We start from the raw sequence: 24,124 nt of genomic DNA, 5'->3' as shown, positions 1-24,124 counted from the left end.
TGGAAAAACTAATAGTGCTCTCAGCCAATAAGAGTTAAGTTATCTTGTCTAGTGTATTATGAATGCTCAAATCGACACCCAGCTAACAATAAATGCCATGCCCTCCCCTCCCAAACAAAAATGCAAACCCCTCCAAGAGTTTAACAAAAGCAGCCTCCCAATACACACCCCTGAAAATCTGAATGGTAAATAGCACGTGCTCACGATAACCACAATATTATTTCTGACTACAGTATGTGTTAATTTAGTTTTTGACCTGAGTAATCAAAACACACACTTCACTTGCTGCTTAGCCCAGGTTTACTGCAAAAAGTTTAAGACTGCAAGAAGCAGATAAGATCTTCGTCAGCCTGACTAGGGTTCTTAAATGAGTTATATTGAGATAAACACAACAACTGCTTTTACCAATTGAAACACAAGGACAGCATAGTGGCCACTGAGATCTTTTATTTTTCTCTTCCTCAAAAACATTAAATTTAAGGCTCTTTTCATTTGCAAAAAGTGCTCGACATATCACAAAATTATGTTGCTGTTACGAGCCAATCGGCATCTACAGTAGTTCACAGCAGGAACAACAAATGCAGATCAGCCAGCAAATAACTTCAGGTTTTTAATATGAATATCAAATTAGCAGGTATAGAGTCTCCTGCATCAATAACATTTTCCCCTAAACAATGTAACAATATTATTGTTTGGAAGCTATCTATTGCTGATCGCAAACCAAAGAGCTAACTTAATAATGTCACCTCCTACATCACGCCTTTTTGCTGAATTTTTAAGGAAAAGGAACTTGCTAACTACCGACAAATTCATGTATTTGAATTCTTCAGTATGAAGAAAAGAAACAGGGCAAGTATTTGTTGTTGCGCTATAAGAAGGGTCCATTCTTTAATGTAAACAGGTTTGCATTGTAGCCATCTGTCCGCTTACTTGTCGCTTGTACCAGTCTTTTGAGCAATGACAGCCTCCTCTCCCATGGACGTGAGCACGGTAAGTAAAACCGACTCCTCATTATCAAACTTTGCTTGGATCTCTTTACCCAAATCTCCGTCAGGAAGTTTCAAGTCTTCACGTGTATCTCCATTATCAGACAAAAGAGTCACATAACCTTCCTCGATGTTGGCCAGCTAACAAAGTGGAAAAAATCTTTAAGTCAAGTTACATATTACTTTCAAAGTTCCAGAAGGGAAGGGGGGGGGGGGGGGGGAGGTATTGCTACTGTTGCTTGCTAAACCACTCACTCAAGAAATGCGAAGAGCAGTCGAAAGGATAAATGACCAATTGGTTATTTCAATGTATGGGATAGTTTAGTCAAAAATTTACCCAGTAAAATCAGGGTTCGTACACTGCTTGTGTCCTAAAATTCCATGACTTTTCCAGGACCATACAACACAAAATCCATGAATGAGGGGCAATTGGATCCAGTCTCCTTGAATATGCATACACATTCCAGAATAAATTATGAAATGAGACAGCTTCCATTGCATTTGTCAAAACTTGAGACAAAAATTTTATTTTGTTTGTGCATAGAGCTAATTTTCCAGGATTTTCCATGACTTGTCTACATTTTCCAGGACTTCCAGGACTGGACTTTACAAGATTAGAAATCCAGGTCTTTTCAGGATTTCCATGACCCATATGCACCCTGGTAAAATGAAACCACTACAAGCTGTATATATATGAACTTTGAAAGTTAAAGCATGGAGGCTTCCTTTCTCACGAGCAGGGGAAATCAAGATTTAAACATGACACATTTCTTTTCTGGGGCCCTACCTAGGAGAAAGTCATCCAATTTTCATATAATAACATTTAACATACTACAATAAACACATTACTTTTAATGTTTTTACCAAATAAAAAAGACTCAATTGCAGAAATTTTGCTTGGGAACATGGGAGGGGGGGGGGGGGGGGGTGTCAATTATTGACCTAGCACTAAATACACTCAACACTTAAGCCATGTTCACATAAGGCCTTGATTATGATCAAGTTAGAATCGAATTAAATATGAAATGGATTCACATCAACTAATTAACGTTGCTGATTATTATTGGGTTATAATTACTTCAAATAACTTCAAGGGAGTTGTTTGAAGTAATTACAGTGCGTAATTGAACAGAATGGCAAACACGTGGTGGTACATGTACATGTATAAGCAGACGAAACTTCTGATTGCTTTATGGAGTGAAGATTAATTTGGATTTCTCTTTTATTCTCACAAGCTATCCTTGGTTGTCTTCTCGCCTCAAGCATGAAGATGATAATCGCGGTGGCCACGTGATACAGCCCCATTTCGTCTCACACTGCAATGTTACCCTGCCTATCGAATTTGACCTTTAGCAGATGTGAACAGAACCACAATTGAATAAAATTGACTGGAGTATGATAGCCTGAATTATACTTCTGTTGATCATAATCAACGTTGAGTGGGAACATGGCTTTAAAGTTCATTGTTATTACTTAGTTCTTATGGATTAAGAAAAACAATTTAATTAATGTACAGTACCGTATAATCCTTTCGCGTAACAATAGGGACATCCATATTATGGGTGGAAGGACAAATGTCCTCATACTTCTTCTGAGTGAAAATGTCTATGCCCACCAGGTGAACCTTTGGAAAGAAAAAGAAAAAAATCATCAGGATTCTATCAAAATTACAGTTGTAATTAACTTGGTGAAGGTTACTCTACAAAGTTTGAATGATTGTTTTATGGTTGACTAATAATTATTATTCAAGGCTCGAAATGGCAAACCGTACAGTTACATTTGCAACTGAATTTTTTCAGTTTGCAACTAGTTTTCACTTTTGCAATAACATTAGAACTAAAAGGGTTAGTAGTTGCCACTAAATGAATATAGATTGTTTCCAGTCAATCTGAAGATATCAAACAACATTGTAGCATAATTTAGCTGCAATGTTGTGTGCGCACCACCATTGCCTCGATCATTTGTCACTTTCAGTGGTTTCACTAGACATGTACTGCAGGCTCATATTTTATTTTATTAACCTGGTGGGAACACAATACAACGTGATGACCCATGGTTACAAACAGCACACTTTGCAATCAAAATTTGCAAACTTGAAACTAAATTTTGGTACCTTTCCACAAAATTGTGACTGGATTTTTTAATTCTGAGCCATTATAACAGTGAAATTGGTATAATTATGTTTTGAGAAGAGTACCTGACTGTTATCTCTTTAGTTACTTCACTTTAGGGAAAAAGGTAGCCAATGGTTTTTGCTGGCTGTCGGTACTTGTTGAAACCACTACTTGCCAATCCCGTTAATTTCTTTACGTTTGATGATGATGATCATGATGACACAAAGGCATAAAAATGTCATAATATTTTTATCATTAACACTTCCTTTACAATGTTTTACAAGCTCAATTCTTATTAGATGTGGAGGGTCCCTTAAAAGCATTGCCATACCTTGGCATGGCCATGCTTGCCAGTCTTTGAAGTCGACATCTCTACAATTTTGCAGGGACGACCTTTGATGAGGACATGCCCATTTTTACGGAGCGCTGAGCATTGCTGAGGGTAGCACTTGGACGCACCAGAGTCAGCACTTCCTTCAAACTCATCATGGTCAGACATGGTAACAAGAACTAAAGGACAAATACAAGGGAAATGAACAAATGAACAAACAAGAAAACTATAAACAGGAACAGCCAGACACTACAAGTAGCAAATTACCAAGCACACCACTGGTTAGAAGTCTAAATACTATCTGTTATCCTGTTCAGTCAGCAACCCAAATTACAGATGAAATCATTAATCTATTCTACATGTAAATTATGGTTAGAACCAACTGTGGTCACTGTTTCTCTGATCTTAACAAATCAGAAAATTGGCATTTTTTGTTGAGCTGAAAATGTGTGATATCCATATGGCTCTGAAAGTCGAATTTACTTTGTATACAAAAGGACAGCACCCAAGCTCCGCTTAGCAAGAAAACTACCGTAAACGTGCATGTATAAGCTGCCCTTTTTTCACAAAATTGAAGCCATAAATCAAGGGTACATAATCTTTATTTTGACACGATAAGGATAAAAGCTAAAAAGCTTGTGGGGTCATGTATTACATACATGTATAAACACATAGACATACATGTACTAAATAAAAATTTCAGATTAGAATAATTTAAACTGTCATTACTCATCCCACTCCCAACTTACTCACCCCCCTAGCTCTAATAATAAATATACAAAAGAATATATATATATATATATATATATTTTTTTTTTGAAATAAAATTATAAAAATTATAAAAATGATAAAAAACGTCATACCCTCCAACCCAAGCTCTTTGATTATCAAATACTTCAATACATCCCCTTAAAATTAATAATATATAAACCCATCCCTTCTAAAATTACTAGTCTGCGCTGATGTGATACTAAAATCAAAGTCCCTAAAAGCTACCAAATTGTTCAATTTCTTCTTCAATGACCCAAAACTAGATGACTGAGCTAAATCTTAATGTTTTGCAGTCATAGCATTCCATAATACTGCACCCCTATACTTAATTGAGTCATTCATATATCTGGTGTTAAACCGAGGCACATCTAACTTATTCGAAGCTCGTGATGAATAATTACATTCACGCTTCACAATAATGTGAAAAGAAATCTTGGGCAAATTAGAGTGATATTCCTTGTGCATAAACTTAAATAACGCAACTTCATACTGACCAAAAATAGATGGCCACTTAACTCGGTCTAAAACGTCCGATGAGCTCATATCCCTAGGCAAGTTATTAGTGCGGCTTATCCATGGTTACATCTGTGTCTGGAGTTTTAAAAAACCTAATTAATATTCATACAACTTCTTAAGATCTCAGTAAAGAAACATAAAAGAAACTGAGAGCATGTTGCTGTTGTTCATTGACTTTTTAATGAGTAGTGGCTCCTAAAAGAGCCGTTTGTGTCTTCGAGTGTTTATCGGCAAATCTTGCTCTTCAAGAGTTCTTTCAAGCGATTAATTTTCGCTTTACTCGAACAAGTAGACACCAACCTACAAGGAATCTCCATTCCTCCGCACAGCTGTTTGCAGTGACGTCTTCGGCCAGTCACTTCCACGCATATCTTTCCGCCACGTGCAATAAAATACCACAAAATTTGTGAGTACTCGTGAGGTAAATGGCTGACTATTTCGTTGTCCTTGACCACCTTCTCGGCAAATTTGTCGACTGCATTATCAAGCTCCTATTCTGCATGAATTTTTTGCCTATTGCGGGTACATCTTTGTAGATGTGGTCATGATACCCAGGCCCTGGCCCAGACTCCTCCCCACATTTAAAGCTTGGCTACTAAGCACTTGTTTGTTTTGTTTTAATATTGAAGGAATTTCCACTTTATGGTGAAACCCTGATTGTTTGTCCTTGTTGGTTTATAGCAATAGAACTTTACTGGAACTTCAAACTTTATTGCATTACATTTTTTTCCAAAATCTGCGCTTCTAAATTCTGGGTGCAGCTTATCTACGGATGTGGCCTATACATAAACGTTTACGGTAATTCCCTTCACTGTAATGGCATTTCTGGACCACAAACAATGGCCATTCGTATTGGCTTTTCCACACGTTTGTTTAGTTAAGGTAGGTTGCAGTACTGTCTTGCTCGGTGACAATGATCAATTTCAGGACCTTTACAATGAAGACAAATTGTTAACCATACAATATATGAGAAAACTACACAATATACCATGAGAAAGAAAAGGCTAAAGTAAAGATATTAACTTCTGAAAAGATGAGGAACAAAAAGTGGACTTGAGGAAGCTCTAGGAAGTAATTGTTCTTGTTGTATTCATTGCTCTTGGAACAGTGAGAAACAAAATGAAAAAGTGACTTAAAGTAAAGTTGGGATTAAAATATGGAGTTGCTACAGAAAACAGCTTTGCTTGGAACAACTAGCAGTTTGAGAAGTTTGCTGACATTTAACTCGGAGGATTGCCCAAACACTGTCAACCTCTACTGAGTTTCCATTCGTCACCCTCAGTTCCCGACCACTTCAATCCAAAATCCCTGCACTGTGTACCTCACCACACCCATAGCCCACACATTTATAGCCCTGGTCAAATTCCCACCACACAACTTCGATCTCGCCACCAGTTTCGCCCTCCTCAAATACTCCTGTTAGACCTTCTTCACCTCTTTCTGCATTATACCTCCAGCACACCCAAGTACCTATACCCATACTCGTCAACCTCACTTATCATCTGACCATCCAGCAACACAATTCCTTCATGACGAACCTTCACCACCCAAGATAGTACCCAACGTTCTCTCCTTTCAGCAACATGGTGAGAGGGATCATCTCAAGTACCAACAGCAGTGGAGACAAGGAGCCTCCCTGGATTATTCCGCATTTGAGCCCCACTCAGGGATGTTGCTAAGTGCCAGATGCCGGTGAAAATCGCCACTTGAGAAAGAGGTGATCGCCGGCTGAATTTTGGTATACAGAATTATCACTTTTTGTGGAATGTTTTGAAGCCATTCAAAAACACTTGCAGCATGTGTTTTTGAACCCTAAAAACAACTGCTGCTCATTTTGTAAACAGTACTTCACATTGTCAGCCACCTTTGCCAATTCCAACATTTCAATGATAATGTAGTAATAATAACAACAACAACAATAATAAATAACAATAATTACAATAATAATAATAAGAAGAAGAAGAAGAAGAAGAAGAAGAAGAAGAAGAAGAAGAAAAAGAAGAAGAAATCTTGACTTTCTGTGAACAGAACAACCTACATGTACAAGGAGATGGTAAATTCAGGCTCTACACGCATAAACACTGCTTGGCATCGGACCCCGACCTGGGGCTTAGAGAGTGCTGCTGCTGCTGCTACTACTACTACTGCTATTAATAATAATAATAACAACAACAACAACAACATTATGAGAGCATTGGTACTGCAAAAAGAAGTTTGTCCAAGTATCTGATTTGCCCACGCTGCTTTACTGGAATGCATACAGTGGACAAAGTGTGGTCTCTTTCTGCAGACAGTGAAAAGGCAGGGGTCACCCCACTTTGGCCTCACTCCAAAGACTTCACTATGTCATTAAGATTGATTAAGATACAAGTAAATGGCCTAGATCCATGTCTTCTGTATCTCAAAGGCACATTCCTCTTCCAAGTACACTTAAATCAAAATTGCGTGAAGGAGAACGTATTCTAATTGTGTCAGTCACGCTGGATGCCACTCGAGTATCGCTGAGTTGTGATGCTATATGCTTTCAGCATTTGGATGCCATCTTTTTCTGGCACAAATGACCTCAATCTCATGTGATAGTGTTACGGCTTGCCCAAGGGAAGTCAAATCCTGTTGGATGAGGTTAATATCTGGATGGGTGACCGTCCAGCAATACCCCGTGCTGTACATGCATTGGAGTCGCACTGTTTGGCTATTGCCCCACAAAACTGATATTGCATTGTAACACATGTATTCCACAATAATTGTTTTAAATAAAATTATTAGCAACAAGATTACAGTAAAAATACTTATACTCTGATACCATCATTACCAAACAACTGCTAGAAAACAATCATCCCCAAAATATCCAACTACTTTCAAATTCATCATCAATGACAGGAATGTAATGCAGGAAAATTTGGTTTTAAACGTGTTGATAAAGGTCAAATTACCACCGTGAACAATTTGGTAAGCTGACGTTTTGAGCGTTAACCTCTTGTCAGAGCGAATAGAGGTGCTGTTGGTTTTTATGCGTGTCTGGAGGAGCTTTGCCATTGGTGGAAATATGGTAACATTAACTTGCGAATAAATTAATGGAATGAGAGGCATTCATTGATTCAGTGAGGATGGAGTGTACCTAGTTGAAAGATGAATTTTTGTTCCAGATTCTTGCAGCTTTCTGTGTTCCCGTGGTGTGAGGATAGGCCGCAATTTGTCATGTTGTGGTGGAGGTGATTAGGAAGATTAAATGCACTTAACTAATCCTTGAGTACTGCTAATCAATAGAGTAACCTTTCCAAAATGGTGATATAGTTCTGTTATCAGTGCACTTAAGATATTTTTGTCACCTAGAACTAAAGATGGACAAGAACGAAAATTTGAGGAAGTTAGCCTTTTTGTCACATTTGTACACTTGTACACTTGTACCTTGTAATGACTTATGACGCCACAGTGATGTACATGTAAGTTGGTTGAAGTGAATCAGGCAAACAGGGTTATCCTCCCTTTATTTTAGAAGTACAGAAGAAGAGAAGAGATCAAATTCCTTTACTCGGAGGAGAGTCGTGAACAAAATGTCACATTGACTTGATCATAAAATTAGCCTAATTCTTGTGCAAAATGATCCTTCTACGGCTGATCAAACCAACCACCAGCTCCCCAAAACTCATCCGAAACTAACTAAATATTTCCCACAACCCGACTGAAGACTGTGATTGACATCATGAGTAAGCAAGAATTAAGAATTAAGATAGTTCGGGGAAAAACTGGAATTGCACCAATCGATGCGACTTCGCTGTTCAACATTCAACTTTCTCTGTAATAGGATGCTTATAAAACACAAACTCATCATTCATAAAGAAGGCTTCGGAAACATACATCTAAGCAAGTTTTCCACGTTTCTACGGCGCCTGAATTTGTTTCAGGGCAAAATCACGTGTAGAATTTGCGACCGGTAGGATGGAGAACCAGTTACGATATTCAACCAGCAAAGACTGAACGAAAAGGAAAAAAACAGGAAGGAAAAAGGCCCACAAGACTATCTATTTATTAAGCCTAAGATTTCTCAGCAAATTAACAAAGATTAATAAACAGATCCATGGGCTAGGTGGTTCACAGCCAGTATTCACAAGAACGCGGCCGAAAACGAGGACGAATTTCTTGTGACTCACAGTGACTGGTTTCTCTACGCTACAACATAACTCTTCCGTCATATTTTAAAGGTTGAAGATACTTACAATAAAGTCCAAACACCCGCATCTAACGAACAAAATAATGAATGAAATACTTACGATTTTCTATCTTCTCACAACGTGGTTCCGAGAGGAAGGCTGCGAGGTTCTGTGCACCACAAAGGGTGTACCAATCAATTGAATATCGGGAACCCCATGACGGAAGTAAGATTTATAGTGAACGTGACGGATATGACGTCAGCCAATTTGATAATTTTTTTTTTTTCCATTGCTGTTGATGTCTTTTGCACTTCTAATTTTCTTCGGAATACTTCATCGTTGAACGATTTTTCTCCTTTGCTTTTTCTGTCGAGAGTAGAGGCAGATTTACATTATTAAATCAATGAAAGGTATGTTTTTTTTTCGTCTCCATGTTCCCTCTGATATCCCAACAGGGCAGCCCTCGCAGCACTGGGAACGTCGAAATTTGAAGAAAGAAGTGGAAATATTACTGGGTAAGCAGTGATTCACGTAAGTAACTGTTATGATCATTCTAGACGATGGAAGAGCCATCAGAGTAATATTGTACAGTAACTGCAGCTGCAATGTACTTTTGTTAAAGCAGGTTTAACTTTGAATTATGCATAAACTATGGAAATCTTTGATTGCTGCACGATGTGCAGTGCATAATATAAAGCAGAGCTAGATGGAACTTGATCTGAAGTCTAAGAGCGCTTTCCATTAGACGTAACTGACCGGCCAGACCAGGCATTTGGAACGACTAACTCTACAACGCATTCAAATTATAAACACACTTCGAGGATGATACATACTCCTCCAGAAGAATGCGAGGGATTGTTTCATTTTCTTTGCAAAGTGATGGGTCTGGCGGGCCAATTCTGACAGAAGGAAAGCGTGTAGGCTCAATATGAAGAAGGGCTGATGCAAAATTATTGTAATATTGAAGTTGAGAAATTTTTGCAAGGGTTTATTCAGGTAAATGTCCTGTTGCTGGTATCGGTAGTATGATAGGTATTAACCCTAACCCACAACCCATTCAGCTTTAAACATTATCGTGTGAAAATAAAAATCTATTGTGAAGTTATGTTCTTTTTATAAAGGTCATTGAACTTTGGTCGAGCGCGCAACGTGAATTCCATTTGAAATCACAAGTATGATTTCAGACCAAAATTGCACAATGCAAAGTTCAATTATCACTTTATTACATCCATTTAGAAAACACACAATAATTATTTAATCGCTAAAATACACGATTTTAGTCAGTACCAATATTTTATTGATCCAATTGGGAAACAAAAGTTGCAAAATTCGCCACACAATGATTTTCTTTGTCTTTCATTTTCCTTCAGTTGACTTGATTGGTTGCCTTAAACAAGCCTTGAAATCTGATTGGTTGTGTTATTTTATTGTTCCTTTTTCATTGGTTGGGGAAATGGTGGGATTTAAATAAAAAAAATAATGCAATTTGGGAATAGATCGCACTGCTAAGAGCCCATCGATCAGATTGCAAGGATCACCAGAGAAAGGCCAGGTTTAAAACTCCCTTGACTTCCTTTGTAAGCATTTTATTAAATCCTGCAAACCAGAAAAAAAAAAGAATTGTTTCTAAAGGTTGTTGCAGTCAATGAGGCTCTACTTTGCTCATTGCTAGCTACAGAGCTCAAGCATGTGTTGTTTTTGAGGCACAGATGGAATTTGCATCCCAGGGCAGTTACTATAGTTTCTCCCAGTCTGTAATAGTGAAAAGATATTTAACAATATTAATGTGGTAGTGTCCAGACAAGTTAAAACAGAAAATGCTTTAGTTCCAGTTGCCGTCCATTGCTCAAAAACATCTCAAGTTTTAAGGTTCCTAATGGCAATCTCTGACACCTCTGATAATTCTCAAATGTGTGACTGCATAAACTAGGTGACACCTTCTAGAAGTCAATTTCACACATCCAACAAACAATCTTTTTGGAGGTCTCCATTGACGGGAAAACCCCACTGAAATTCAACTGAAACTAGGTGACTGTGGGGTTCAAGCCCAGTATACCAGTACTTAGAAAAGGCACTATATGCCAGTAATAAGAAAAGTGCTGGAAATTGGTTGGTTAAAATCGTTTTTCAGTGTTTTTTTACCCATTCACGGGCTCCTAGGGGTGAGATTTTACTCCGTCTAACGTCAGACGATTTTACTTATCAATTGGGGGCACTTTCGGGAGTCAATGGGTTAAATAGAGTTTACCAAATCTTGTTTTTAAAAGAACTCACGGTTGACGTTGGTTTTTATCACTAATTTGAACAGGTACATTACAAATCCCATTCATAAAGTAGCTTGACCACATATGAGCTGATTTTGTAGCAGCATGACTTCAAGAGGGACGAGTGAGACTCAGAAGCTGAAACGAAATCTTGAAGAACAGCTTGACCGACTTGTAGCTCAACTTGCGGATCTAGAGGAGTGCAAGTAAGCCAGTTTCAACAAACTTTTTCAACATTTTAATTTTTGGCCAGGAGTTAACTGTCTCTCAGTAGACGACCACTTCTATGTTTACGTTTAGTTAACCCATTCACCCCCTAAACCGGCCTAAACCGGCCATACTTAGTATTTTTTTCTGTCTAACGCCAGACGATTTTACTCGTCAATGGGTAAAGCAGGGATTTTAACAAAAATGCTAGTGAGTAAAAAAAGGAGTAGTCAGTGAAGCAACAGCAAGCACTGATGGTGCACACTTTTCTGAGGGAATCCTCCCCTGCAAAATATTTGAAATTTGGACCTTGTAGAATGTATTTCCTGGATTTTGGAACAAGATTCTTTAGCTTTCTTCATGAACAAAGCTTGACCAAGGTTTTTTTTTTTTTTGTCAGACGCATGTTCTCCCTTGTTATTTGGATAAGTTGGGATAATTTCCTAATTAAACTAGGCGGGAAATTCATTAAATAAGCTAGAAGTAAGTTTCACCTGCCCGCAGGTCTTATTGAAAACCCTGGTTTAAGACCGATGGGTTGTTCCGACCAAATTTCCCATCAGGTTTCTCTGTGACTGAGCTCTCTATAAGACAGTTACATGTGTACAACTTTTTTCTAAGTAGCTCTCAAGAAAGAAAGCAAAACCTCTGTTCTTATTGAGAAATGTGGAAAGGAAAGTCCTTCCACTTTGTCTCAGATTTGCTTCTTACAGTTTTTGAAATCAACACAGTCACCATCTTCATCATCATCCTATGGTCAGGGCATGCTGGATGTTCCATGACATGACTCTTGCAAGGAGCTCTCACCTCTTTTGTTGTGGCTCGCAGTATTTCTTGTCAGTTGGTTGATAAAGGTTGTTTCTGGTTGTCCGTTTACCATGGGTTGGTTGCCTTAGCAGTAAATCACTAGCCAGTTTTCCCTTACCACATCAACAATGCCCAGAAAATCCTAATGTTTGTGAGTCTACATGGGTAATGTTACAACACAGCTCTCTCTCTCTCTCTCTCTCTCTCTCTCTCTCTCTCTCTCTCTCTCTCACACACACACTGAGACCTGCTTGAAGGATATTTGACAAGCCCGCATTCTCCATTCAGTTTTCTTCCCGTGGTAATTTACACATGGAAGACCCATACACTAAAAATGTGCCTGCCTCAAGAAAGACTTCATTTTATTTCCATTATATTAGGTTTATATGATGTCAAGACCACATTAATTTTTACTTCTTGATAATTTTCTTTGTCATCCTCTTGAGTGTTGGAGATGGGACACGTAGTTTGCCGTCCGAAAAAACTGGAAGTATTAAGGTGATTCCTCGGTATTGCACTAGGCATCCTGTACTGCGCATATGGTGTGTCAATATTTATACGTTGTTTAAATTTGCAACATTGTAAATATGGCGAAAGTCGATCTTAGATGATAAAACAGTTCTCAAAACATGTGAGAGAAGTTGTAAATGACCCATAATTCTTTCGAATGAGCACATTCCGAGAACATGGCGAATTTTGTTGTTTTGGTCTATGATGAGATAGTCACTATCAGGTACGATTGTGTTTTACTCTTAAACGAGCGCGGTGACCTATATTTCTTTTAAAATAACGCACATGATTAGTATCAGTACAGTCATCAATGGGGTAAGATTGGCCCATTATGTCTCTTAACCAAGCACGGTGACTTGTCTTTTTTATTGTAGTTCTCAGGGATTAGTAGGGAACATTCAGGGAAAGTTTCAAGAAAATCGTTCGACAACTTTTTTTACTGACGAATCACCTTAATATAATTAGGTCCCATACTATGGAAAGCAACATGACAAAAGCAGAATAGAAAATCAAAGCAAATCAAGCCAAGCAGGAACTGATATGAGCAGGAGATTACATAGCTGTAGGAAATTAATTTTGTTGCAACATACTACATTGAACATTGTCAGGATTTACTGAAATATAATTATGTGGGGCCAGGGCCTGAAACCTTTGCTTCAGATAGCTATCTCTCTCGTATTTGTGAACTGATATACAGCAAACTTTTGCCACCTCCCAGAAGCTGACTAGACGCTTATTCCAATTTGCCAGTCATTGCCAACAAGCAGTGACAAACTTAGAAAAATACAAGGATTTGTATGAAAATCATTGAAGCGTGGGTGGCAAAGCGTCCTTTTCCCATACAAATCCTTATTAAAATTCTTTCAACTGTAGCAACATCAGTTTAAATCATGTACTTATAAAAATGGGCATGGTAGCATATTTTGAGCTGCTCTTTTTATTTCTGGAAAAACAATTTCCTGAAACCTGGCAGAATCATGGTGTTAAGAAAGAAAGGTCATGTGATGAATTGTTGCAAAAAGCCTATTACATTCCAAGATGTGATTGTAAGAGACTCGGGAATTGATATTGGTAAGGTAGTGTCAGACCAGGAGGTGTGGGTAATGTCAGACCAGGAGGTGTGGGGCAAGGTTGTTAGGGGCATGTGGGCTGGGAGGGTCAAGTGATGATGAGGAGGATGTTACTCTTGTGTATTATTATTGAAATTTGCAATTTATAATAACATTAATAATCATCACATCATATCATATCATATATCTTTATTTACACTCAGATTTTAGGGTAGCTTGGTGTAGCTATTATCTCCGAGCATTTTACCCTCCCAACCATGATACACCACAGAAGACAGACCACAACACCGGGAACTACATGCCCTACTCTTTGCGAGAAGTGTGTGGGTTCTTTTACGTCCCACAGGATTATGAACATTGAAGGGTTTTGAGACAGGACCTCCTGCTTACCGTCCTTATCCGAGAAGACTACAGAGTCTAACAATTTGCAGATATCATTACAAAGGCAGCACTTTCTCCTCAGTTATTTTAAGACCCTGAGTGTTTGTCCGGCCGGAGTTGAACTTACGACCGAGTCCCACGTGACAGCCCGGTGCTCAACCAACTGAGCCACTGGTGCACGGTTAATTAGTTTATGTCACTTGTTTGTTGGTCAACTTTTAGGGAAGACTTGGACGAAGATGAATATGAGGAAACAAAGAAGGAAACAGTGGAACAACTGAAAGAATTCAAAGACACCCTGGATAACTTTGCCGCTGGGAATGTGACACTAGTTGATGATATAAGCAGCATGCAACTGGTAATCACAGGCTTAACTTGGAATATTTTAGAAGGCAGTGATGTGTTGTTATATGAAATTCTACCAACTGATCAATAAAATTTAGTTCATCCTATGGTATCTGAATTGTACTAAATTGGCCATTCGTGTTGCATTACGGTAATTATTAGCAATAAAGGCTGGTCACAAAATCAGTGGTTTTGTTGTATGTGACCAAGAGAGTCTTGAAAGCTTGGTTTCTCAGGTCACATATTGTAACATACAACTGCTTGGGCAAAATTACCAAATTACATGTACTACAGAAACGTAGCAAGCCTGGAAAAGCTGGGGGGGGGGGGGGGGGGCCCAAAGATTTAAACAACTTGTATTTTGATATTTTAGGGTTTGGGGTTCGGAGGATGCATTGTTCTTTGTAGGGGTGACTGGGGGCATGGAGATGATGCCCCCCCCCCCCCCCATCCCCACCCAATAAAAATATTTCCCTGCATTTTGGTCCTTTCAATTTCAAGTTTTCCACAGATGAAAACTCTTAAACAAAAGCACAGTACATTTCAATGATCCAAGAGGCATAGTAAAGTAATTATACATGATCACAAAAACATGATTTCTTTCCATGGATTCCTTATTGGAACTTCACTGTCCCTGACCTAGTATTCCCAATAAAAATCTAACGGAAGTTAGAAAAAATCATAGACTGTAGTGCTCAACGGGAGCACAACGGTTGTACAGAGTCGATTCATTAGTACTTCCAACACTGCCTCAGCAAACTAATGAATATTGAAATGAAAAACAGAACAAGACAAGGGCTGTGTCTGAATCTTGAAGTCAGCAAATATTTCACCTATAAGAGTGGTCATAGGAGCCCATTATACCTGCACTAGACTGAGTTGCCCTAGGGGATATTTACATGAGACCAGGACAAACTCAGACTGGCGTGAGTTCGTGTTGGCCGGCCTCCATACGTTTCTTTTTTTGCATTTACATAAGCCTGGCCTGACAATGAACTCAGACTGGTTTGGCTTCGTTTTGAGATGGGATAAAGCGTACTATATTGTTGCGTCAGGGCACCCACTTTCTCAAGATAATTTTTAGCTTGTTTGCTTTGTTCTTCGACTGCCAATCAGGCTCAAATAGGTTGTTTTGTGTCACGTAATGTGGAAGTTTCATTTACTGGCACTGAGCTACAAGATAGCGCTTTCCCTCACTGATACCAGGTTTTGATTTGTCAATCTTTTCTCTCTTTTTTTCGTTTTGTAGCAAGCTACATAATGTTACCAAAACAAAAACCATTATTAGTGTATTGAATCAACAGTAGTTTTTGTGTTTATAATAATCATTAATATTATTGACTTATTGGTATCTACAGGACTGTCCTTAAGTTTCCTTTGTGTCAATTTTGTCACCAGGCAATACAAGCTGCTATAAGTGATGCTTTCAAAACTCCAGAAGTCATTCGCTTGTTTGCCAAGAAACAACCAGGACAGCTGAGACAAAGACTGGCTGAGGTATAAATTTAAGTGTTACCAAATCGTGCATTTTTCATTTTTTCCATGATGTAGCTTTGAATTTGGAAATTCATCATTGTGTATGATCATAGTGCAATATTAAATAATGATAATAATATATATTTGTTCTTTCTAAAGCTTACAATTTTTATAAAGTTAAATACAATTTAACAGAGTTAACAACTACAAAATGTAGGACCCTCTTCAGTCAGTTGTTGTCAGTGGTTTTGTTATATTTGCGCATGTGTCTGATTACTTGTGCTTTGGGTTGTAGAGGTTGTTTATCAGACTGAGTGCGCCGGGACAAAGGAGCATTTTTTAATTTGTGGAGCATTTAGCAGTTTTTCTCCACCCTCCCCCCTCTACATTCCATCGTTTATCATTATGATGGGTGCTTATATATCTTCTCTGCAAGGTGAGGACTCATGGCTAGGTTGTCAGGTTTTGCCAGCCATGGGTGCAGTGTCCATCTTGGAGCTGGCTGCCAATACATGTAGTAGAAGCTCCAGGACGTCTTGGGCACCCATCCTTCACTTAAGCAGCATCTATTTCACTGAATCTGTGGACCTTATTCAGCTTGTTCAGTTTTCCCACTATCCTGAGTAGTTTTTTATTATTCAAACATTCAATTCTCTTTTGAATTAATTTTGTATTTTAGTGGAAAATAAATGGGTTATTGTTGTTGTTTCTGAATGCCAGGTGAATAATATCTTATGAACCTGGTTTCTTATTTTCTGTAGATGCAAAGAGATCTTAAGACTGGCCACTTAAGTCAAACCGCATACACACAACAAGCGGTGGAGATTTTAACAGCGTTGAAAAAACTGGGGGAACAGGTAAATAATAAAATTATCCCCTAGAGATTTGACAGTATAGGTTTATTTAGTGTAATATGTTATGGTTTAATTTTAGATTGGGTTCAATATTTTTCAAACTAGTTCAATTGTGATTTTTTTTCATTTTTAAACCCTTTGACTCTCAAGCTGGCCTAAACCAGTCAGACTTAGTATTTTACTCTGTTTAAGCCCAAGCAATTTTACTCGTCAATGGGGAACCCCTCGGAGTCAATGGGTTTATCACTTTAAGATTGTGATAATGAATATAATTTAGATAAAGACAAATTTGTTGTAACAGTTATTGAACCAGTTTCAAGAAATAATTAATGGTGTGGTGCTGTCAGTATAGGAGGAAATGCAATATTATTCACATAATAAAACAGAACATCATTATGAAATCCAGTAAGAGGGAGGTAAACAGTAATTGCGTTTGTGGCTACAAAGTTGAAGTTGGGCCCATGCATTTTAGTTAAATCTGGTTGGAGCAGGATCTTGTTCCAGGGTTTTTGCATGCAAATGTTGCAGTTTACACAGTACTTTTTGTCGGCCAGTTTTGTTTGGGCAATAAATCCTACCATACAAATTTTGTAAAATGTGATTTTTCCTCCTTTTCCTTTCCGTTGTCCTTTTTTAGTATCTGCCATTTTGAACGCTTTAATTTTGTAAGTATTTATGCACATCATCCACTTGCATACCTTTTGATTGACATGCGGTTTCTTTCAGAGTGTTGGCCCGACTTAAAAAATCTGTTGCAGTTCAGTTTTTTTTTTTTTCATTTCCGTGAATCGGTCGCTCATCAGCTGTCAAAATACACGCAAGATTCTGACAAATCGTACTGTGTAAACCGGACAAGTCACTTACAACAATCCTGCATAATTTATGATTGAACCAGCAATACAACTCAGTCCACTTGTCTCATGTTACAAGTTGCAAATCACTTCTTACACATGTTAGGAAAAAGCCCATAATCCTGACCTATACTTACCTAAAACATAACATCACTTATTGTCACACAATCTAGAATGTATTATTATTATTATTATTATTATTATTATTATTATTATTATTATTATTATTATTAAAACTTCTTAGCAGCACGAAGTAAGATATCGCTTTGATGATCCATACGATGTTTTTGAAATTCATATTTAATCAATACATGTTTCGGATGAAACATCATCCATCGTCAGTTGACAAATAAGAAATAAACTTAAGTTGAGCAATAAATAGTGTAACAAAGTGAGATATAACATGAATAATTAAGGATGAAGGCGAGAACAGAATAAAAACACCCAACCACGAAACAAAACAGAAAAAACCAAACTGTTTAGGCTAAGAAAAGAAACTAATTAGTATGAAAGGGATAAATTAAGATGTTTGACTTGGGAATTTAAAGATGGCTGCTCCCAAAGGATATGCATGGCTTCTTTGATTTTCAATTGGAAACGTGTGGAAGCAGAGTCGAGGATTTTAAAACAGTCTTCTGAACACCGGGAGCGACAATTTTCAGAACCTCTCAAGTGCTTAAATATGTGGGAATGTTTGTCGGAGGTGAGATGTTCACGGATGCGAGTGGCGAAATGTCTATTGGTTTCACCAATATAACAGGCATTACAGCCTGCACATGAAAACTTGTAAATGACTCGCGATCGTAAACCCGCAGGGATAGGATCCTTCGCCCCAAACCAACTCCTAATTTTAAACGGGGTGAACACCAACTTAATTTGGGGCGAAGGATCCTATCCCTGCGGGTTTACGATCGCGAGTCATTTACAAGTTTTCATGTGCAGGCTGTAATGCCTGTTATATTGGTGAAACCAATAGACATTTCGCCACTCGCATCCGTGAACATCTCGCCTCCGACAAACATTCCCACATATTTAAGCACTTGAGAGGTTCTGAAAATTGTCGCTCCCGGTGTTCAGAAGACTGTTTTAAAATCCTCGACTCTGCTTCCACACGTTTCCAATTGAAAATCAAAGAAGCCATGCATATCCTTTGGGAGCAGCCATCTTTAAATTCCCAAGTCAAACATCTTAATTTATCCCTTTCATACTAATTAGTTTCTTTTCTTAGCCTAAACAGTTTGGTTTTTTCTGTTTTGTTTCGTGGTTGGGTGTTTTTATTCTGTTCTCGCCTTCATCCTTAATTATTCATGTTATATCTCACTTTGTTACACTATTTATTGCTCAACTTTAGTTTATTTCTTATTTGTCAACTGACGATGGATGATGTTTCATCCGAAACATGTATTGATTAAATATGAATTTCAAAAATATTATTATTATTATTGTTATTATTAGTATTATTATGATGTTAATAATTTTATTTAATATGTTGCAACAAAACATCAGTCACAGAACCCTTTTCTACTTTGACATTTGCAAAACTACAAGAAAACAAAAGGTTAAAATATCTTGGTTTTTGACACCTGTGCCGTAAATAAGTACTCAGCTATGCTAGCTAACTCCACATCTCGAACAACAACAAAAATTTGTCATGATTGCTCATCATTGCTGTTTTATTTTCAGCTTAAGCCCCAAGAAGCAGAATTCCTGTCATTGAATACAAATGCAGCCTTAAACACATTTGAAAAGGTTTCAGAGAATATAGGTATGAAAATGAAATACTAAGCGAACCAATAGCCATTAAAACATTTGAACAAAATTCACAAAGAACAAATTTGTTGTGAGAATGCCATCTGGCAGAGCAAATATTATTGAAATTCTCAATTGCAGCAGGGGGGAATAGCGCCCTCGTTCAAATCCCGGATCTGAAGCCATAAGTGGGTTGAATTTGTGTCAACTGGTTCTCAACTCTGCTTCAAGGGTTTTTTTCTCCACGTTTTCCGGTTTTCCTTCCTCAACAAAAGCCAGCCTACATCTGATTGCAGCTGGCTGTAAGCTGTGCTCCAAGGTCGTACACAGACCTTATAGTGGCTGCCAGAGGCGCCATAATTACGATGCTTTGGGTTCAATCTTGTCAAGCTGCATTATTGTTGTACTTTGCAACAACAACTAGCGAAACTTATTGTTTTTATTATTATTATTATTATTATTATTATTATTATTATTATTATTATTAAAGAAAACATAGTTTTATAGTGGATGTGGGGTGGTTAACCAAGTCACTCCTAAACCACACCCATTGATGAGTAAAATTGTCTAGTGTTAGACAGAGTAAAATCTAGTAAGTCTCACCAGAAACAACACCAGAAACCCATAAGGGTTGTCAACGACAATGGAGGCAGAGAAGAGAGACCCTGGGAACGAGGTTGACGTGTAACGCGCGTTCACAGCTTCCAAATATTCAGTGCAAACTGATTGGTTGAATGTTTCAGTGCTAAGTACCATATTTGGAAACCCCTTGCTCTTGTTGTTCCAAATATGGTTCTTAGCAAATTGAATATTCTGAAGCTTGTTTCCCAGCACACAAGGGGCTGTTACACGTTTCAACCCTTATTGGTTTCTGGTCTCACTCCTAGGACTGAATGGGTTAACCATGGATTACCCAGAGAACTGTGGGCCTGGTTGTTCAAAAGCCGATTAGCACTAATCTCAGATTAAAAATTAATGAAGGAATTTATTTCTCTACTCCCACATGCTGTTCAACTCTGATATTCGGCGGAACTTTGCATTAGAAGAAGTCAATCTTGAAGAACAATAATAGGCAAAAGAAACTTTCACCAAAAAGGTGAAAACATGAAACAAAAGTTTAGGATAACCCTGGTTTAAGTTAATCGTCTTTCGAACAACCGGGCCCTGCGTAATAAATGATGAGAGTGACTTGAGCGCATAACTTACAGATAGCAAGTCCAACGCCCTAACCACTTGGGCACGGTGTCTCCTTAAATTTTTTCTCTTTATCATTAGTTTTTCATTCACAAGAAGGGGGTTGCTCCCTCATTCATAAATTAAGCATAGTTTTGTCCATTTGAAATTTGAATAGTTTGTTGTATAGGTGCTTTTCAAGATCATTAATAATTCATGAGGTCAACTACCAACCACAAGATGTATACCACATCACGTGGATCAGTTTGGATACCCAAGGAGAAACTGCATACCACTCTCACTGGAGAGTGGTATAAATTGCCGCAAAAATATGCACAATGATATCTTGCACAAAAGCAATGAATATTTATGTCTCAGAAGTAACCTTACTTTTACAATGCTTCATTTCCTTATTTAAGCCCATTTACAAAAACATTTACCTCACAATCATTAAACTAGACATGTTCGAAAACAGAATGCAGGCTGCATGTAGACATGTCTGTAATGTCCATGTCCAAAGTTTGTACTCCTTCTTCAAAGTCTTTTGTGGTAAAAAGGCCGCCGGGTTTCAAAGTACAGGACTTCACTAATCGATTCTGTTTCCATTCCTCGAAAACCTTACACGACCATTTGGTTTTATAAGCTGTTGATTTCGGTACTGCATTATCAACACTTTTCTTCTCATCCTGCACACTTTTCGGCTGCCGAAATCTATCGAAAGACTTTGTTGCAGTATACATACTGACTGAACGACAACTTGTAAATGCTGGCAACTCCAGCAACTTTCACATCTCAGAATAAATTAAATCGCACCATAAATGCAAATTTATTACGCCGATAAAAAACATCGTTGATATTGAAATTATCGAGGAAGGAATGTTAGACAGCAAACAATTACAATTGGCAGTCTTTGATTATTATTTCTCTAAGAGTGATCATGAGAAGTTATTTCCAAAACTCTTGCTTCGTGTTTTTCATCGGGGTATTCAAACACCTCGAAACAATAATTTGTTTCTAGATGTTTGGATATCCCGAGGAAACACTCGCTCTCGTTTTGGAAATAGTACTTGAATGTCCTGTATAGCTGAGGGTTTTTTTTTTTTTTTTTGCTTAGTATGTAAACAACTTAATGGCCCCTGTAGGGGCTTTTCAGGGCCAATAAGTGGCTCGCAACATTGGGCCGAAAGCATACAAAGAGCAGTTGCTTTACAGTCCATGTCAGATGGCACAGCACAGCATCACAACCAGATTGAAATTGCAGTGAGTCGATTGAGTCGTTGATGAGGGAGGAAAACCCTTGAGTTGAAATCGTCTGTGACTCAGCCCACGGAGGGAGGCATGGCTCATGACCAATGCACCAGCGTGACTCCCCAGAGTTTACAGCACATGGTGTTCCCAGATGGTCAACCGTCCAGGTATTAACCCCAATCAACAGGACTGAACTTTGGTGGCTCTGAGAAAAAATGGCCTTCAAAAGCCGTTTTGGACGGGAATTGACCGAGGCAGAAATCGATGCTTGAGTGGAGTAGTTGATCCTGGAGTTTTTAATGAAGCAATTATTCTACTCAGGCTTGCGGGATATCAAATGATTATAACCAACTCGGCGTTACGTGCCTTGTTGGTTATCTATCACTTCATATCCAGCGTGCCCTTGTAGAATAATATTATTGTCAACTATCAGTCCAATTTTGTTCTGCTTTTGTTTGCAGGGAGTAGTGATAAACTTCTTAAGGTGGCTGGCTCACAAGTTGAAGATGCGCAAAAGTGAACTGATCAATGTACTTTTTTAAATAGGAACTTAGTTTACCGGCAATAATAATGATGATGATAGTCATGCTGACCATGTTCTTACGTCACAAACTGTGGATAACAGATTGCTTAATTATCTGAAAAGTTGTTAGATTCCAAAAATTGAGCGCAACTGAAATATATCATGAAAGGCTAGTCAGTGACTGTTGCAAAATCACTCAGACATGAAAATTCAGCTCAAAGTTGAAGGATCCCCTGTCAATTCAATAACAGAAATTTCTTTTTAAAACTACAGATTTGTGATACTTTGTAGGCTAGTATGTGGAAAATAATGTCCCTATGAAAATTCACCTGAAATGACTCAGTGGCCATTGTAAACAAGGGGGAAATAGTAGGTGTGTTTTGCTCTTTACGGTTTGCTGCATGAAAGTTATTTCTCTGGAAGGTCTTTGTTTTCCGGGTTTGTGATCTTCGTTTTTCATGATTTCGTTTTCAACATTCCATCTTGTGATAACACACCCTGCGAGCAGAGCCACCTTTTGTCTTTTTCTTTACTGAGGAGGAGAAAAGTAGACTCTGCCCGAATCGCGTCAACTCTTTGAAGCCGCCGCAGCCCGAGCTTCTGGACTAGTCAATCTTGTTTTCTCTCGTCAAACCGGTTATTCCAGTGTGAGCGTCCGTTTAGTGACAAAACCGATGGTTATAATTGAGCCCGCTGTACCATGAAAAACCAAGATGGCGGCGAGATCTGGCATATTTGGCTTGGGTTCGAGACTGTATCCTGGCAACATGCAGCGCATATTCAATAAAGATCTTACTCGATTCATGCAGAGCCTTTCTCGAGAACGCCAAAATCGAGCAAGGAAAAGAAAGGGTCTGCTTGCAGGGTGGTGATAACAGGCCTGGTGTTTTGATCCAATCGGTATTTTGGGTTGCTGTTACAGTAGTTCCTACTGTAGCTGATATCTTCAAATGTGGTACTTTGATATATTAAGTGAAAAAAAATAAAAATAAAAATATTAAGTGAGGCTTTTTTAGAAACACATGAAACAATTTTCAAATTTGCAGTTGGAGTTGTGCACAAAAACATTAACAGTTTTAAAAGGGACAAATCATTCTAGTTTTTTCACTTGACGTCGATAAGCAATGCAAAGAAACCACAGCCATGTACAAGAATGAAAATGTTGTTTTCGAAATTGAACTTGAATAATTTATTCAAAGTCTGTCTTTTTAAGCCAACATGACTTCTGGTCACCTCAGTAGAAAACACTATTGGCTGTATGCTGCCATTTTGAAGACATATACGTGAGATTTTTGTTCTAGCAGTTTTCCCAACACCCGGGGGAGTGGGGGGGGGGGGGGAGGGAACGTGCATATGGAAGTGGCAGGGGTGCTCGTCATCTGCTTTAATAGGGGTGTAATGTTCGGATTTCAGTCTCGCTTAGGGTTTTGGCTGAGAAAAACACCATCATATGGCGAACATTAGTGTCACCTCAAGCTATTGTAATCTTAGTGATTATTTCATGTGCTTCTTTTGTAGCCCAGTCAGTTGAGCGTCTAAAGTAGTGACCGAAAAGAAATTGGGTCAACTGTAGTGGTTTCTCCATTATTATATATACCCATGTCTTTATCAATAATCAATATTATTATCAATAACTAAGGGTGCGTTTTTTTGGGAAAATCCGAAAACGGATTCTTGAATCCAAAGACAGATTTTGCGTTTTTTTTTGGCGAAATCCGAAAACGGATCATGAATCCAAAGAATCCACACTCGAGGAGGACACTTTGGATTAAATCCAAATCCGGATTTTTGAGATTC

General features: G+C 38.2%; 2 protein-coding genes across 4 annotated transcripts; one reads left to right on the top strand and one right to left on the bottom strand.

Moving 5' to 3' along the window:
* Positions 1-427: 427 nt before the first annotated feature.
* On the bottom strand, positions 428-9,072 carry LOC137997861 (eukaryotic translation initiation factor 5A-1-like). Of its 2 annotated transcripts, none has more exons than XM_068844165.1 (4): positions 8,990-9,072; positions 3,432-3,610; positions 2,506-2,610; positions 428-1,127 (listed from the first exon to the last, which is right to left on the bottom strand). In XM_068844165.1, the coding sequence occupies exons 2-4, from the start codon at positions 3,597-3,599 to the stop codon at positions 927-929; spliced, it is 474 nt and encodes a 157-aa protein (XP_068700266.1). In that variant the 5' UTR covers positions 3,600-3,610; positions 8,990-9,072; the 3' UTR covers positions 428-926. The 2 variants fall into 2 exon arrangements, with proteins under 2 accessions (XP_068700266.1, XP_068700265.1); XM_068844164.1 differs by lacking the exon at positions 8,990-9,072 and adding an exon at positions 4,697-4,760.
* A 105-nt stretch (positions 9,073-9,177) lies between these two features.
* Positions 9,178-23,281, top strand: LOC137997860 (protein LZIC-like). Of its 2 annotated transcripts, none has more exons than XM_068844162.1 (7): positions 9,178-9,384; positions 11,178-11,339; positions 14,331-14,466; positions 15,852-15,950; positions 16,691-16,786; positions 19,318-19,399; positions 22,266-23,281. In XM_068844162.1, the coding sequence occupies exons 2-7, from the start codon at positions 11,239-11,241 to the stop codon at positions 22,322-22,324; spliced, it is 573 nt and encodes a 190-aa protein (XP_068700263.1). In that variant the 5' UTR covers positions 9,178-9,384; positions 11,178-11,238; the 3' UTR covers positions 22,325-23,281. The 2 variants fall into 2 exon arrangements, with proteins under 2 accessions (XP_068700263.1, XP_068700262.1); XM_068844161.1 differs by having other exon boundaries at positions 9,179-9,400.
* Positions 23,282-24,124: the final 843 nt, after the last annotated feature.

This window comes from Montipora foliosa, chromosome 3 (genome assembly GCF_036669935.1).
Source record: "Montipora foliosa isolate CH-2021 chromosome 3, ASM3666993v2, whole genome shotgun sequence".
Classification (NCBI taxonomy): Eukaryota; Metazoa; Cnidaria; class Anthozoa; order Scleractinia; family Acroporidae; genus Montipora; species Montipora foliosa.
This window is presented reverse-complemented; position numbering and strand designations above follow the sequence as displayed.

What these genes read in the sequence shown, in the direction of transcription:
- LOC137997861 (XM_068844164.1), bottom strand. Translation starts at nt 4,745, where the DNA reads ATGAGCTCATCGGACGTTTTAGACCGAGTTAAGTGGCCATCTATTTTT. An exon ending in GCAAGCATGGCCATGCCAAG is followed by an intron (nt 2,611 to 3,431) that starts GTATGGCAATGC and finishes TTCTTTCCAAAG; the next exon opens with GTTCACCTGGTGGGCATAGA. An exon ending in TTACGCGAAAGGATTATACG is followed by an intron (nt 1,128 to 2,505) that starts GTACTGTACATT and finishes CCACTTTGTTAG; the next exon opens with CTGGCCAACATCGAGGAAGG.
- LOC137997860 (XM_068844162.1), top strand. Translation starts at nt 11,239, where the DNA reads ATGACTTCAAGAGGGACGAGTGAGACTCAGAAGCTGAAACGAAATCTT. An exon ending in TGAAAAAACTGGGGGAACAG is followed by an intron (nt 16,787 to 19,317) that starts GTAAATAATAAA and finishes TTTTATTTTCAG; the next exon opens with CTTAAGCCCCAAGAAGCAGA. An exon ending in AAAGGTTTCAGAGAATATAG is followed by an intron (nt 19,400 to 22,265) that starts GTATGAAAATGA and finishes TTTTGTTTGCAG; the next exon opens with GGAGTAGTGATAAACTTCTT.